This window comes from Solanum pennellii, chromosome 5 (genome assembly GCF_001406875.1).
Source record: "Solanum pennellii chromosome 5, SPENNV200".
NCBI classification, from domain to species: Eukaryota; Viridiplantae; Streptophyta; class Magnoliopsida; order Solanales; family Solanaceae; genus Solanum; species Solanum pennellii.
Window position 1 is genome coordinate 27,034,135 of NC_028641.1, and position 16,487 is coordinate 27,050,621.

Genomic DNA, 16,487 nt, shown 5'->3' on the forward strand with positions numbered 1-16,487 from the left:
TACGCTCCAACTTCTTTTCGTTAGTAAATGAGAAAAAAAAGTCGATCATGTATTCTCTCACCATCTTATCATTTTATTTCGGTAAGAAATAGTATCCAAAATATTTAATATATTAATTAGAATATATTAAACAACTCACGTTTAAAATATTGTATTGATTTTTGTACTTAATTTATATAATAACAAACAACTCTGTCTAAATAATAAAATTTATCACCTAATTTATTTAAATAAATTTTTTACAAGTACAAATAAAAACATAAAAAGAAATAAATAAAATGATCAAAATGTTTTTGAAGGGAATTTTATCCTTATATATATTAATCTCATGGTATTAAATCGTATGTCTTATTAATACCACAAAATGAAAGATATTAATTGTAACACTCTATAATACCATGTATGATGTATAACTAAATACATGTATTAGTATTATATAGATTAAAAAATTCTATCAAATATAGTACTAAATAATATCATACATAATACATGAACTATTTCTTTCGATACATGCAACCAAATAACCCCTTCATGAGCTATACATGAAGACTTTGCAAAGTGGTGTCATTTGATAATATGTGTACATGTATGTATTCTGATTTTTCAGATTATACATATAGATAATGTAAATTTTTGATAAAGGATAACACCACTTGTGATAAGGTTAGGTATAGACTATAGTTGAGACAAGATAGACAAAGGTTGTTGATTTATACCCAGTCAACATGATATTCTCCACTTGATTTTAGATTTTAAATTTTAAATTTTAGTGTATATAATATTGTTTGTTAGTTAAGACCAAAGTTGATGTCTTAATTAAGTAAATGAATGATATAATATGAATGTGGCACTTGCGTTTGTTTCGACATAAAGGTAGAAATTAGAATGGTCCTGGTTTTGTATTTATAATGGAAGCAACCATTTATGATAATATAGTAATATAAATATATAGAGAAAAATTCTTTTAGTAGATAAGCTATATTGTTATATTTACCTACCACTCACTTATATAATATCTCTCTTTATATATCAATTTATACGAGATATATTATATTTTGAGAGTCGAACAATTTAAGTTTGTTAAAAAATTTTTGCATAAAAATCTTCAATTATTCTTTTAAATAAAATTTATATATTCATAAACTAGGTAAAAATTATTATTATAAGACATAATAATTGACATTAATCCAAAATATATATAAAAAATTACCATCAAAGTTAGATTTGTTTGAATCTCGATATTCGAAAAGTGTCACATTAATTAATATGGAGAAGAGGTGGAGCTAGTTAGGGGTTCAGACGAATTTAATAGCTTTTTCGTTGACCATGTATTCATACTAGAAAATTAAATAAATATGTACATATATTAACTTGTGAATCCGTAATAAAATTGACAGACCCTAAAAATGCCTTTCACGCTAGAATTGTTGCTCTGAACCCACTCTCTTTTTCTTAAAAGAAAATTTAGAATTAACTCTTAATCTTTGCTCCGCCTCTAGGACTGAATGATGTCTATATCAAAGAGCCGGCTGCACCCACTAATCAATACGTTGCATTATATAGTGTTGGCCGGCCAATAAACCTCTTCCCTTTGCTATATATATAAATATATAGTAAGTATAGTTAGAATAGCATAAGTAGAAAATGGTGATATTGGATTTATTAAGAAATATGAATGGAAGAATAATAGGGTCAGGAAAAGAAACAATAATTTTAGCACATGGATATGGAGGAGATCAATCAGTTTGGGATAAAATATTGCCCAAATTATGTGAGTCTTACAAGATTGTTTTGTTTGATTGGTGTTTTTCTGGTGCTAATCTATTAAAACATCATTTTGATGCTGAAAAATACTCCTCCTATGAGCCTTTTGCTGATGATTTGATAGCTCTTGTTGATGAAATGAAGTTGGAATCTTTTATATTTGTTGGTCATTCTATGTCTGGCATCATTGGTTGCATTGCTTCTATCAAAAGACCTACACTCTTCAAAAGGCTCATCCTTGTTTCATCTTCTCCAAGGTTATACTTTTTTTCTCTTCTTACTAAACTCTTTTGCACTTTAATTTCTTACTCCCTTTTTCCTTTCTAGTGTCTTAACAATAGTTGTTCTTCGATATACTTCTTAAAAATAACAAAATATAAGGGTGATATTACTATATTATTCTTTGACTTCAGTAAAATCTTATGTTTTAAGACATGTGTTAGATAATAAATACTATCTATGTCTACTTTTACTAACATTTTACAATATATATTTTTTTTAGAGTCTAACTATACAAATTTTAATCAATATTTTACGATGTATTTTTTCATCATATTAATATGTAAAAAATTGCAATTTATAGTACTTTTTGTATAGTTTTTGAATATCTAATTTTTTTATTTAAAATATCGAATTAATGTAATCTAATTTAACTTTGAAAATTAAATAGATTGAATTTCGAAAAGTACAAACATGACAAATTAAAGTGGATGAAGGGAGTAGTATTTAATTGTAAGGGTTAAATAGATATAAAAGTAAATTATCTGTTGATTTTCTAAATTAGATAAATATTATTAGATAATTATTTTTACTATGAACAACTATTGTTAAACTGAGAGAATAATTAATCCTACTATCTTTATTTGTCACTTGGTACATAGTTTGTTATTAGTACTAGATATTTCATATCCTTTGTTTGCTTTGAACGCATCTATACCAATAAATAAATTAGGACCTACTTATCCTACTCTCCTCTTTCTATTCCTTGATTCATTTTAGATGATAGTACCTTTTTTTTGTTAATTGGAAAAAAGAATGATTTATATAATGCATAGGAAACTTATTTAATTTTTAACTTTTTATTTCTCTTACTTTTATTTCTACAAGAATATTTAGTATGTGTCAAAAAGACTTCTAATTTCTTTCTTTCTGCAAATGCTTATAAAATTGTTTCAAAAAAAGTTATCCTAGGATTAATTATCCTGAGAAACATTATCCTCCAACCACTATATATATATATATATATACGTAATTTATTCCATCACTATAGTATAAATTTTGAATTGTGCAGGTTCATTAACCTAGAAGAATACGAGGGAGGTTTCAACATACCAGAGATGGAAGAGATGTTTCAAAACATTGAGGAGAAGTATGATGTTTGGAGTTCAAATTTTGCTAGTATAGCTATGGATCCAAGTGATCCTCCTTCTGTTGACAAATTTGATAAATGCTTGAAAAGAATGGGAGTTGAAATTGCATTACCTTTAGCCAAAACTGTTTTCCTAAGTGACTATAGACACATTCTTGACAAGGTTATTACCCCATGTACCATAATTCAAACCAAGGTTGATTTTGCTGTTCCAAACTCGGTTCCCACCTACATGCACAACACTATCAAGGGAGAATCCACTGTTGAGATCATCAACACTCATGGCCATTTTCCGCAGCTCACTGCTCATCAAGAATTCCTTGATGTAATTCATAGAATCTTAACTTCTTAGAACAAATCATTTGTGGAATAATGTAGTAGTAATCTTGTATCCATCACCTTTATTGGATACAAGATGATACTAGCTAGCTTGGTTTTTTTGTTAGGATGATTTGTATGGTTGCTTGTGTCATAGTTTGGGCTAATAGTGTTTTGAATGCATAGTTTGTCAATCTGGTTGAATGATTGAAATTTGTGACAAGGATTGAAATTTGTTCTATTGTGGGGTCTTTGTTTGTAAATCATGCATGAATAACTATAAATACATTAATCTATTAGCCAATTGAATAATCTTAGATTGCGTAGCAACGACATAAATTGTTCTGTCCATTCTCCACCATATAAAAGCAGCACAACTAGCTAGCCACAATTTTGTTATGTCAATTATCCATCCATCTAAGATATGGATGTAAATAGGAAACTAAAATACAGTAATACAAACCAACACATATATCAACAAGTAGATTTCTAGTCACAAATCTCGACTTAAACACACGAAGCATGTTCCATGTGATCACAATAGCATATATCGATTCTCTCATGGAACTCACACACAAACTGTTAGTGTACCGGTGTGGTACTTAAGTTAGCAGTGTAGTGCCCGAGCCAACGATATGATATTTCATACCAAGCGTGGGCATGCTTGTACCGGTGTGGTACCCGAGCCAACCAACAATCAAAACCAACATGCACAATCACACTCACAAATGATAACCACACTTGAAGCCACAAGTAAAATAAATTGTTTCATTGCATGAGATTATCAACATGATGTCATTTTATATTCACCCTTCGAGTATCTCCCATTGCACAGGTAATACTATAAAGCAGTTAACATGCAAACATTACATACACTAGAAATAAACAACCATCACCTACCTGGAATCAAGCGTTTGAAAAATCTAAAAGGCCTAAGCATTCCTTTATTGCAATGTCTTTGGCTTGGTCTAAAACAACAAAATAGACAACAATCAATGCGTACTGGCCTAACAATACCCGAATTATACTCAGACCCTAACCCTAGGCCAATTACATGATCATTCCACCCAGCCAGAGCTTTTTTCGCACCTTTAATTTAAGTTAACCCCCCCCCCCTAAGAGTAACACTCTAAATTCTATATTCAAGTTATTTTACTTTAAATTTATATTCTTTATAAGGAAAGAATATTTGATTTTAACATTAGATGAATTTTTAGGCACATTAAAAATATTTGTGATTAAGGATGTTCAACCACATTTTTTTTTTCAATCATTTAAAAGAAACTCAAGGTTGCAGTGATGCACCTTGTCTAAAAGTATAATAACTTTCGTTAATTTAAAGTAAGACTTACAGACAAAATTATTAGGGTGCGATGTGAAGAAGGAAATACAATTATGTTTCTAAATGTCAAGATAAAAAATGCGGTTATAAAAGTTCAACAATAAAAAATCAGAACAAATCATTACATATATTAGTATTATCTGAAAGTAATTTAAGTCGATAAAAGTGACTTCGCTAGAACCATGGGACTCGAGGGATGTCTAATACCCTTCCCCTTGGTCAACATAATTTCTTATTCAAATTTCTAGTTTGTAGATCAAAGTAAAGAATTATTTTTTATTGGAGATTAAAAAGAAAAGATAATTTGAAACATCATAACTCAACTTTTTGTGGTAACTCTGAACAAATAAAATAATCTATGTTCAATAGTATCACTTAAATTGGAAAATCTCTTTCCCGAACAGGAAAAGGGGTATGAATTGTTTTGTAAAGCTAATGGTCGTTGAAATAAGCATAGTTAAGTTATGCAAAATCGTACCCCTTAGCTTATAAGTGGTTCTCTTGAGGGTTATCAACATGACGCAGCTGTTGATTTATGTCTTGCTATTAACCACGTCTTCTTAAGCCGTTTTTGCTTCTTTTAGGCCTTAAATAGTAGTGATCGTTATGTTCATAAATATAAGATTTTCTCTTGACTTCATCATTACGATCAGTAAATATAAGCAGTAAACAATAAAATTAGTAAAACAAAGGTAACAAAAAACATTTGAAAGTAGATGATTTTGAATTTTCATACTCAATTTTACCGTTAAATAGAAAAAAAAAATCTTAAAACATTACGGAGAGCATGGCATATCATATATGTGATTGAACATATATATTGTAATAATAGTTACATAAGTGAGAGGTTACAAGCCGAACGAACTCGCCAACAATTAGGCCAATCTTTATCTGTGAAAGAGGTCATACCTGTTTGATAAACACAAGAAATAGATTGATTGATGAATCACTGCCATAGATGATCGTTGTTTTTAAAGAGATCAAAATGAAAAATTGCAACTCAATGCATACATCTATCCAGTTGCGTATGATATATGAAACTTATGATTTAAATTTGAGCTTATTTGGATAGATCTGCCAGGCCGAATTGATAAAATTCGAACAAACAAAAAAATAAAATAGCAAAACACATACATGCCTGAGACTTGACAATTTGAACACTTGGGACACAAATTTTTTAACCTCAGTTGTGTATGCTTGAACTTCTTTTATACTAACTAAATATGGAGCATTTGTTAAATAGCGACTCCAAAAGCAAATATATGTGTATAAAATAGTAATAAGTAATACAATGGAGTGGTTGAAGGTATTCACATAAACACCTTTTAACCAACTATACCTCATTAATTAGTTAGTTGTGTTGTAATGAAAAGAGAATCATTTGGTTAATCCTTACCCCGCTGGAAAGATTCAGGATATGCATTATGCTCACACATTCAATTCTCCAATATCTGGGCCCAGAGGTTCGAAAAGAGCTTCCACCTCCCTGTCCTCAACTTCCTCCAAGCAACTTGGTTTCCACTTTGGCTTCTGAAAACAAAATCCTTAATATTTTTAGGAATACTCAATTCCAACAAAACATAATGATGATGAAAATCAGGCCAAGCCAAATAAAGAATAAAAAACATCATCACCTTTGATCCACTACACCTTTACTAGCTTGGTACAAAAAAGGGCCGTCACCCACTATCAGAATGATGATGAAAATCAGGCCAGGCCGCAGTCATGAAAACCAGGCCTAGGTCTTAATCCCTAAATTCAAGTCTCATATGAAGAATGAAGAGAAACAGGTCACTGGACCTGTTCCCTAAGTCAAGTCTCATCTGAAGACAAGTCTCATATGAAGAATGAAGAGAAACAGGTCGCAGGACCTGTTCCTTAAGTCAAGTATCATCAGAAGAATGAAGAGAAACAGGTCGCAGGACCTGTTCCTAAATCAAATTCGACCCAATATTCATGACCCAACATTCAGATCAACATTATCAATCAAGAAAGCCCATTCACTCATATCCCATTACATTTTATCATCTTTTGTACATATCATAAGATTCTCTCATTAGATGCTTCTTCTAGAATTTGTATAGGTGGGCAAAGTTTGTTAGAAGTTTGTTATCTCTTAGATTAATTTACCATTTCTGCCATTTTGTAATAGGTTAAATAGTTGCTTCTTGTTCAATAAAATTAACTCAGAAATATAGAACCAACCAATATCAACAAATTGGATCACAACCATCCTCAATCAATCATTTCCAACATCATAACTCTAAGACAATCTCCAAAACACGGGAAGAACGTGTAATTCTAGTCACAATTCTATAATAATAAAAGAATACGTATAGAACTAATGAAAATGACTATGCAGCTAAGAGTTCATAAGAGAAGACAATAAATAAATAATTAGACAAAATGTCCATTAAATAAAAATTCCTTACCAAAATAGCCCAACTATCACTTGTTATGTAAAATGGTTGTCCCACTAATGTTATTACAAGCGAAGTGCCTTCTTTTCTTCCTCTTTTCATTTTTTTCTTATTGAATCCAAATATCCTCCATTGGCCCCCTAATTTCACCTATCTATATTTACTTCTGAAGGGATGATCTTCCCCTCTCTATCTCTCTCTAGAGCACTTTGTCAAAGTGTTACAATGATGAAAATTCTTCAATTCTTAGCTGAAGTGGTCAAATTTGCATTTTTTCATTTCATTAGTTGTCTCGTATTCAGGGATTTAAGTATAGTTAATTACTATTACATTCATGTTTATGGTTAAGTATACCTGTATTATCACTGCCAATACATTCAAATTTGAGAGTGAATAATATATCAAAGACTCAAAATATCAAGAGTAGTTCATATGTAAAATTTGAGATTGTTTATACAAGATTTAAATTAGTCGATATTAGACATAAAAAGCAGCTCATTGAGGAAAATGAATTGTTGCAATGTATGAATATTATATAAATAGTGTTTATGGAGGTGTGTGTGTGTATATATATATATACACACACACATACATACATTGAAAATTACCATCTATACAATATAGATACTGTTAAGAACCCAAAAACTCTCCAACCTTATGCTGTAAATTTCCAAACACAACAGGAAAATAACAATATTTTACACTGATATATATATATATATATATATATATATATATCGCCACCAACTAATAGAACAAATTTACAAATAGATAAACAAGATAAATTCACCCAACAACCAAGGTATTTCGAGGTACCTTACCCTCCAAGTCTGCAGAACCAAATCCTAAATTCTCTAGAATAAATTCAGTCTTCCTTAATAACTATCTTGCCTTCTATGTAACTGGCTAACTGCTAAGTAACTTCTAAAACTAACTATACATAGTAATAATTAAATAAAGCAGTAATAAAATACATATACATAGTAATAACTAAATAAAACAGTAATAGTAATATTAAGGCCTTATTTTCATTCTTCTTCCTGCGTCTATAGACCTTAGTTACAATAGGTCTAACAATACCCGCCCCAACGAGTTTCACCTTGTCCTCAAGGTGAAATGAGGAAATTGAGCATCAATAACTTCATAGGGTTCCCAAGTGCTCTCAAAGTCAGGCAAATCCTTCCACTTAATCAGAACCTCGTGGAAGCCATTCAGAAGTTTCCGACAATCTATCACACTTTCAGGTTGTATTAGCATTTCAAGATCTTCAGACAGCAAAGGAGGGAGTTGTTGAACTAGAATCGAATCCTTCACAGCACGCTTTAGCCAAGAAACATGGTATACGGGATGCACCCGTGAATGAGAGGGTAAATCAAGGCGATAAGCGATTTCACCAGTTTTGCTCAAGACAGTATATGGCCCATAGTATCGAGGACTTAACTTCTCATTATCCTTTTTAGCAAGTGAATGAAGCTTGAAAGGTTGCAATCGAAGATAAACCTAATCACCAGGTTGGAACACAACTTCACAACGCTTAGCATCAAAATATATTTTCATTTGAGCTTGAGCATGGGTCAAATTAGCTTTGAGTTCATCTAGAATGATGTTGCAAGCAGCAAGCTGCTGGTTAACCTCTTCAACAGCAGAAATTTCTTCAGTGAACCGCAACAAGGAGGGAGGATCTCGTCAATATAAAGCTTTGAAAGGAGTCATCTTGGTGGAACCATGGTAAGTGGTACTTGAACCAAAATTCAGCCCAAGAAATCCATTTTGGCCATTGTTTTGGATGTGTTCCTACAAAACAGCGCAAATAAGTCTCCACGGGTCGATTAACAACCTCAGTTTGACCATCTGTTTGAGGGTGATATCCTGAGCTCAATTTGAGTTTAGTACCAGACAACTTGAATAATTCTTGCCAAAATTGGCTGATAAAAACTCGATCTTGGTCAAATACAATAGATTTGGGGAACCCATGCAAGCGTACAATCTCACGAACAAATAATTCACCCATATATTTGCTGTATATGGGTGAAATAAGAGAAGAAAATGACTATATTTAGTGAAACGGTCCACCACAACTAGTATAGTATCATGTCCCATTGCTTTTGGCAACCCGCTGATGAAATCCATAGCAATATCATCCCAAACTTAAGTAGGAATAGGTAATGGCTGCAGCAAGCCAACACGACTAAGAGCTTCATACTTATTCTGCTTGCAATTTTCACAACTAGCCACAAAGTTTTGTACATCCCTTTTGATCCCATTCCAATATAAGACTTGTGAAATGGCTTGTATGTACGAAAAAACACAGAGTGACCACCCGTAGGTGAGAGTGGAATTCCCTAAGGAGCATAGGAATGTATAATGATGACCGAGGAATCACCAACCGACTTTTGATATATATGCAGCCATTTTTAAGAGCATAATTCGATCGTGAAGTTGGATCCTGGAGCAAATCCTATGTCAACTGACGGATTTGGTCGTCTTATTGAACTTCGGTGTAAAGATCATCCAAGGTACTGCTGCGTAAAACAGAAAAGACCATGAAATGAAATTGGCGGGACAAGGCATCAGCTGCCTTATTTTCACAACAAGGTCAATATTGAATCTCAAAATCCAATCCCATCAACTTGGTGATCCATTTTTGTTGCTCTTTTGCCATAACATGCTGGTCCATGAGAAATTGGAGACTTCGTTGATCTGTTCGTATAATGAAAAGTCGACCCATCAAATAATGACACCACTTTTGGACAGCAAAACACTATAGCCATTAACTCCCTCTCATATACTGATTTAGACTGAGCCCGAATTGGAAGTCCTTGGCTAAGAAAAGCGATAGGATGTCCCTTGCATTAGGACAACTCCAGTCCCTAATCCTGAGGCATCTGTCTCAACCACAAACACCTTGTTAAAATCTGGTAGTGCTAAGACCGGCAAAGTGATCATAGCTTCCTTAAGTGAATCAAAAGCTAGTTGAACTTCTTCATTCCAGCGAAAAGCATCTTTCTTGAGCAATTGTGTGAGTGGCCACGAACGAGCTTTCTATAGTAATCGGTGAGTCCCAAAAATCCTTCAAGCCTTTAACATCTTTTGAACTTGGCCAATTAACCATACTTGTTACTTTGGCAGGATCCGCCGCGACTCCACTTGCTGAAATAATATGACCCAAATACTCAAGTTGTTGTTGACCAAAATGACATTTTTTTCGATTGACAACCAAGTTATGAAATTTTAGAATTTGTAGCACCTCCCGCAAATGATCCATGTGAGAAGAAAAAATTGTGCTATAAAATAATATATCATCGAAAAAGACCAATACAAACTTACGTAAGTAGGGCCGAAATATCTCATTCATCAAGGCTTGAAAAGTAGATGGTGCATTAGACAACCCAAATGGCATGACCAAAAACTCATAGTGGCCTTCATGTGTACGAAAAGTTGTTTTTGCTACATCCCCTTGCAAACACGAATTTGATGGTACCGTGATCGTAGATCCAATTTCAAAAATATAGTGGCACCCCCAAGCTCATCTAGTAATTCATCGATTGCTGGAATTGGAAACATATCAGGAACAATTATCTTATTAAGGGCCCAATAATCCACAAAAATCGCCAACTACCATCTTTTTTGCGAACTAGCAACAATGCACTAGAAAAAGGACTAATACTTGTTTGGATGATACCAACTACTAACATTTCTTGTACTGTTCGCTCAATCACATTTTTTTGGTAATGTGGATAATGATATGGATGAATATTAGGTGGATCAGATTCCTTTTTAAGTCGTATAACATGGTCATGACTCCTATTGGGTGGCAACCCTTTGAGCTCCTCAAATAAAGCTCCAAATTCTTCCAATAGTTGCTGCAAATCCAAATTCTCTTGTTCTTCCCCTATAGTTAATTCATTCAGATCAACAAAATATCCTACTCCATCTCCCTGCAAGGCCTTAATTAATGTTTTGAGTGAAGGTACTGATTTTGACAACGAGGGGTCTCCTCGAACAACTTGTGTTTGCCCTTCTACTTCAAATTTGAATGTCAAGGTTCTGAAATTAGCTTGAATATCACCCAAGGTTTCCAGCCACTCTAATCCTAGCACCACATCAGCACTGCCCAAATTAAAAAGGAGATAATCCTGTTTTATCCGCAATTTATCAATCCACAATTCCACTTCGTTGCATCTTCCCCTACTCTTTACTTTTTGTCCATTCCCCACTTCCACCACAAACGGCTTAGTCTCTGTTTGCTTTAACCTTAATGCTTCAGCTATGCGCAAGATATAAAATTTGTTGATGCACTGCTATCAATCAACACAATAACTTTCTTTCCTTGTACTGTTCCCCATACCTTCAAGGACTTCTTTGTGGTAAATCCTGCTATAGAGTACAAAGACAACTCTATTAACTTTTGTGACTCTGGTTGTCCTTGAACATTTAATTGATCCATCTCTGTGTTGATTATCTCATCCAAAGTCACTTCAATGCCTCCATCTTCGTCGTTCTCTGCTGCTGCTACAATAAGAACATTGAATTGTTTTGAATTGCACCGGTGATTAGGGCCATATTTTCATCGCAGCGAAAACAAAGTCCTTTCCTCAATTTATTCTGATACTATGCATCAGATAGCCTTTTGAATGCTCCTCCGCCTTGCAGAAATTTCAGCTCTTGGTTGCACATTTTCTCCTTGCTTCTGTTCTTGAAAATGTCGTGGTATCGTTGTAACTGTTGTACGGGCAGAATGAAAGGTGTTATTACTCCACGTACTTGGGAACTGGTAGCACTTACTGTATGGCTATTGTCAAACACTTGGAAAATGCACTGAGCCCCTAGAAAGCGATATACGCATATGTTTTGGTAAGTGGGCTTGACTGAGAGCCCAATTCTTCTCTTCAATACGTTGGCTTTGGTCCATAATCTAGGTTAGAGTTCCTAGCTTGCTAAGACCAATTCTGCTTTGATCTCTTCTCTCAAGCCATTTATAAAAATTTCCATCAAAACCTCATCATCGGCATCTTTCAGAGGCGCTGAAAGTAATTCAAAATCTTCTCTGTATTGGGCCACACTTCCAGTTTGTTGCAACCCTAACAAAATCTCATATAAGTTTCCTGACTGTGATGGAGTAAATCGCTAGAGTATGGCTACTCGAAACACATCCCATGTGCCAATCGGAGTTCTCGTCTCCCACCATTGGAACCAATTTGGTGCTCTACCTTCAAGGCACACAACAGTTGCTTCCAATTTATCTTTGTCGTCAATAGCATTAAAATGAAAATAACGCTCCGCTCTGTTAAGCCATCCATATGGATTATCACCAGAAAATAAAGGCAGTTCCAGCCTTCTCGGACGCATTTCATCACGAACTTTTTGTCGAACTTCTTCGCGAAATCCATCACCTTTGTGATTGTTGCTGTTCTCTACCATCACATCTGTATCCATAATTGGATCTGTCTGAACTGCTGATTTTCCTTTCACATGTTGAAGAATTTCAACATCACGTTCATCTTTTTTGTGCATCCAGTCTCGTAATTGCCCTAGGTAATCACGTACTGAACCAATCTCCTCTTGTACTTCGGTCATTGTCTTTTCTAACCCTTCAATCCTCCCTTCCATTCTAGTTGAAACCATAAAAGCTCTGATGCCAAATTTGTTAGGAACCCAAAAACCTCCAACCTTATGCTGTAAATTTCTAAACACAACAGGAAAATAACAATACTTTACACTGATATATATATATATATATCTCCACCAACTAATAGAACAAATTTACAAATAGATAAACAAGATAAATTCACCCAACAAGCAAGGTATTCAAGGCACCTTACCCGCCAGTCTGCAGAACCAGATCCTAAATCCTCCAGAAAAAAACTGTCTGTCTTCCTTAATAACTATCTTGACTTCTATGTAACTGGCTAACTGCTAACTAACTGCTAAAACTACCTATACATAGTAATAATTAAATAAAGCAGTAATAAAATACATATACATAGTAATAACTAAATAAAACAGTTATAGTAATATTTAGGCCTTATTTTCATTCTTCTTAGACCTTAGTTACAGCAGGTCTAACAGATACATTACATTTACAGTCAATTTATTGGAAAACAAATTGTCACCTGTATAGTTATGTAAGAAGCCCAAAAAAATAAGTTACTGTCGTTTGGTTGGGAACAAGTTATTCCGGGATAAGTTATCCCACCATATATATGGGATAACTTATCCCATCACTATGGTAAAAATGGAGGGATAAATATTTAAAGACTACCTAATACCTCTAACCAAATGCATACTGTTAAAAGTAGTTAATAAGCATTAGTTAGTTATAATAACTAACAATTCAAAAGTTAGTTAGAAGTTCTGTTTTTTGTAAGTCCGGCTTACCACTCTTCGATATATATATATATATATATATATATATATATATATAATTAAATGGAAAAATTATAAATCTCACTAAATCATAAATTGGAATGAAATAAAACAAAGAAAATATTATTATAATTTGATTAGATTCAATTATATTAAAAAATCATGATAGTGTTGAATATCTATCTTTAAAATTAATTTTGCCTATATTTTACTTTCCTTTAGTGTTTAGTCATGAATTAATAGTACTTACTTATTTCAGCATAACTTAATATTTTTGAATTAGGTTCATTTTATTAATATTTTAACTTGTAATTAACAATATTTATTTTATACAATCTCATTATCTTTATTATTAAATATTTTAGTACAATGACATGACTTATTTTGTGTAGCCCGCTATCTTCATTATTCATTTTGTTTTCTTTTAGTTGTCTATACTTCTCATAATTTCCGTGGATCCTTTTTCTTGCCAAGGCATGCATTTCTTTATTTTATTTTATTTTTAACAAGAAAATGAGAATTAATTAATTTTAAAATTCAAGTCTACTATCGAAAAGATAAATCCCTAATGAAAAGAAAATGAAGTGAAGAAGAAAACAAAGCATAGAGATATGTACCAATGAGATAAAGTAGGGATTGAAAACTCTATGGACCACATTGTCATGGCTACAATTTGCACATAGTGAAGAAAAGATTGAGAGGGACAATGAAAACAATTGGACGGTTGGGGCTATTACTTTGTCACTATCGAGTACCACACCTTATAACACTATCACTTTTTATTTTTAGGGTCTCATCACTATATATAGTAGAATTATATATTTAATTTTTTTTTTATATATTCATGTGAATCTAGTAATATAGAACTTCATTTTCTACGCAATGAGAGTATTTAGAAGTGGATTCGAAATTTAAAGATGTAAGAATATTATTAACTTTAACACAAATGTCAGTAAAAGTTTAAATGACAATTTTGAAAATTAAATATTGTATCCGATTGGTCATCGATAGTGTGAGCAATGATACAAACACAAGTATATAGGTCAAATATGATTTCTACCTTAATAATTGAATTTTAATATAAATGAACCAATTGAGAGAGATAGCTTAGTGGTTAAGGTAGTTTAAAATATATGTACATGGTATCACAATTTAATAGTATATACTTTTCTCTCTCTCTCTCTCTCTCTCTCTATATATATATATATATATAATTTTATCTGAAGTTAACTAATACGTTCTATTACCATCTATTTATAATTATAATTATACATACATAGATTTAAAAAAAATTGCATAATACCTAAATATGATCCTTAATTTGACGTCAGTTGACAATTATTATCTTTAACTTTTGGTTTGCACAAGTAGACACTTGTATAAAATTAATCAAATGGAAACACATTTGTCCTACATGACAATTTTGTGTCCTACATGGCATCTTATATGTATTATGCCATGTAGGATACATATATTTACTTGTTTAATTTTATACAAATTTAACTGTCTACTTGGTACACTCAAAATTGGAGGACAAAATTATTCACTAAAACCAAATTAAGGGTCATATTTATGTATTATGTCAAAGAAAAACAACGGATCCAATTGTTATTCACACACTTTTACTTTAAAAAATTGGATTCATTTGAAGACGAGAGACAATAAATGTGGATATAATTAGGCATATCACATATGTGTGATTTGGTGCTGACTCTTGCACAACATTAATAAGGATTCTTTTGGAGCAAGAATCATGAATCCATCTACTTTGGCAACAAAAAGAAAAAAGTCAACACTGCTTAAATCCTATCCACTTACGACAATGACAATATCCAAAAATGATGTTTTTAGAGTACAAAATTAGTGGAAATTGACTTAAGGGTTGACTACAACATTATTTTAGTTAATCTTAATCATTCAATTAATACTTGTCCGGCAGTAACATAATAATATCCACTTATGTTTCTTTGTTTAGAGATCAACCTACAAAATAATTCTTCAAATAAACAAGTCAACCCTACATAATCACTTCATGTTTTCCAATCCCAGTGGAGAAAATTTCATGTCACCAAATTAAAATTAAGAAATAATATGTGTAGTATATAATAGCTAGATTCCAATAAAGTAAAATAGATACTCTTAACTTAAAGACAGAAAGTAGAACCTTAATTAGAAATTAGAATCACTACATTTTTAAATTTAATTTAAATGCAATTATGAGCTGAATCACAATAATAAACTTATTTTATTTGCGCAAGATCTTGCGTACGCCATTGTTTATATATCCTTTTATTGCCTCTAGAAGATTGAAAAAATTAAAGTCATCTTATGTCTTTTGAAAATCAAATTCAACAATCATCCATGGGTTGTGCCGTTGTGGTAAAATTGTTGGGGTTTCTTCATTATTCTTAATTAAATCTCGATTCGAACTCTAGAATTAAAAAAATCATATAGAGTATGCTACCTCGGAAATGAGCCCTATAATATTCTAATTCGAATAATTAGTAAAAGGCTCCAGTCTCCAATATAAATATCCACCACCAATTTCTTCATTTTACATTTTTTTTAACAAAGATCAACCATCAAACTTTTTTTTTTTTCAATTGTTAATGTTGTTTCCGTGGCAGACAATTCAGCCACCCCTCTCACTTATTCCTATTGTCTATGTCTATCCAATGAAGCTGCACTAGTTGTTGCAATTTGTATTTTCATCATACCAAACGATGTACTACTGTTCTTAACATGCAATTCCTCGATCTCTAAGAATAACTTGGAGCAGAATGCAAAAGTCATGACGTCTAATTTTTATCTAAATTAGGACATCAAATTTTTTGTAATATCTTTTTATGAAAGAAATGGATCTGGAGGGTAACTTAATCTAAAAATTAGCTCATGAGATGCGAATAGT

At 32.4% G+C, this 16,487-nt stretch overlaps 2 protein-coding genes across 2 annotated transcripts in view; one reads left to right on the forward strand and one right to left on the reverse strand.

Moving 5' to 3' along the window:
- The first annotated feature begins 1,410 nt into the window (after positions 1 to 1,410).
- Positions 1,411 to 3,755, forward strand: LOC107018574 (strigolactone esterase D14). Its single transcript, XM_015219089.2, has 2 exons — positions 1,411 to 2,021; positions 3,056 to 3,755. Exons 1-2 carry the CDS (start codon positions 1,645 to 1,647, stop codon positions 3,483 to 3,485), a joined length of 807 nt encoding a protein of 268 aa, XP_015074575.1. The 5' UTR covers positions 1,411 to 1,644; the 3' UTR covers positions 3,486 to 3,755.
- A 1,751-nt stretch (positions 3,756 to 5,506) lies between these two features.
- LOC107020394 (3-hydroxyisobutyryl-CoA hydrolase-like protein 4, mitochondrial) overlaps positions 5,507 to 16,487 on the reverse strand; it is a 34,135-nt gene continuing 23,154 nt past the window's right edge. The window contains exons 10-11 of the mRNA XM_015220736.2: positions 6,190 to 6,323; positions 5,507 to 5,702 (exon numbers count right to left, since the gene is read on the reverse strand). Of these exons, the coding sequence (XP_015076222.1) occupies positions 6,222 to 6,323 (102 nt within the window). The 3' untranslated portion in view covers positions 5,507 to 5,702; positions 6,190 to 6,221. The remainder of the gene's footprint in view (positions 5,703 to 6,189; positions 6,324 to 16,487) is intronic.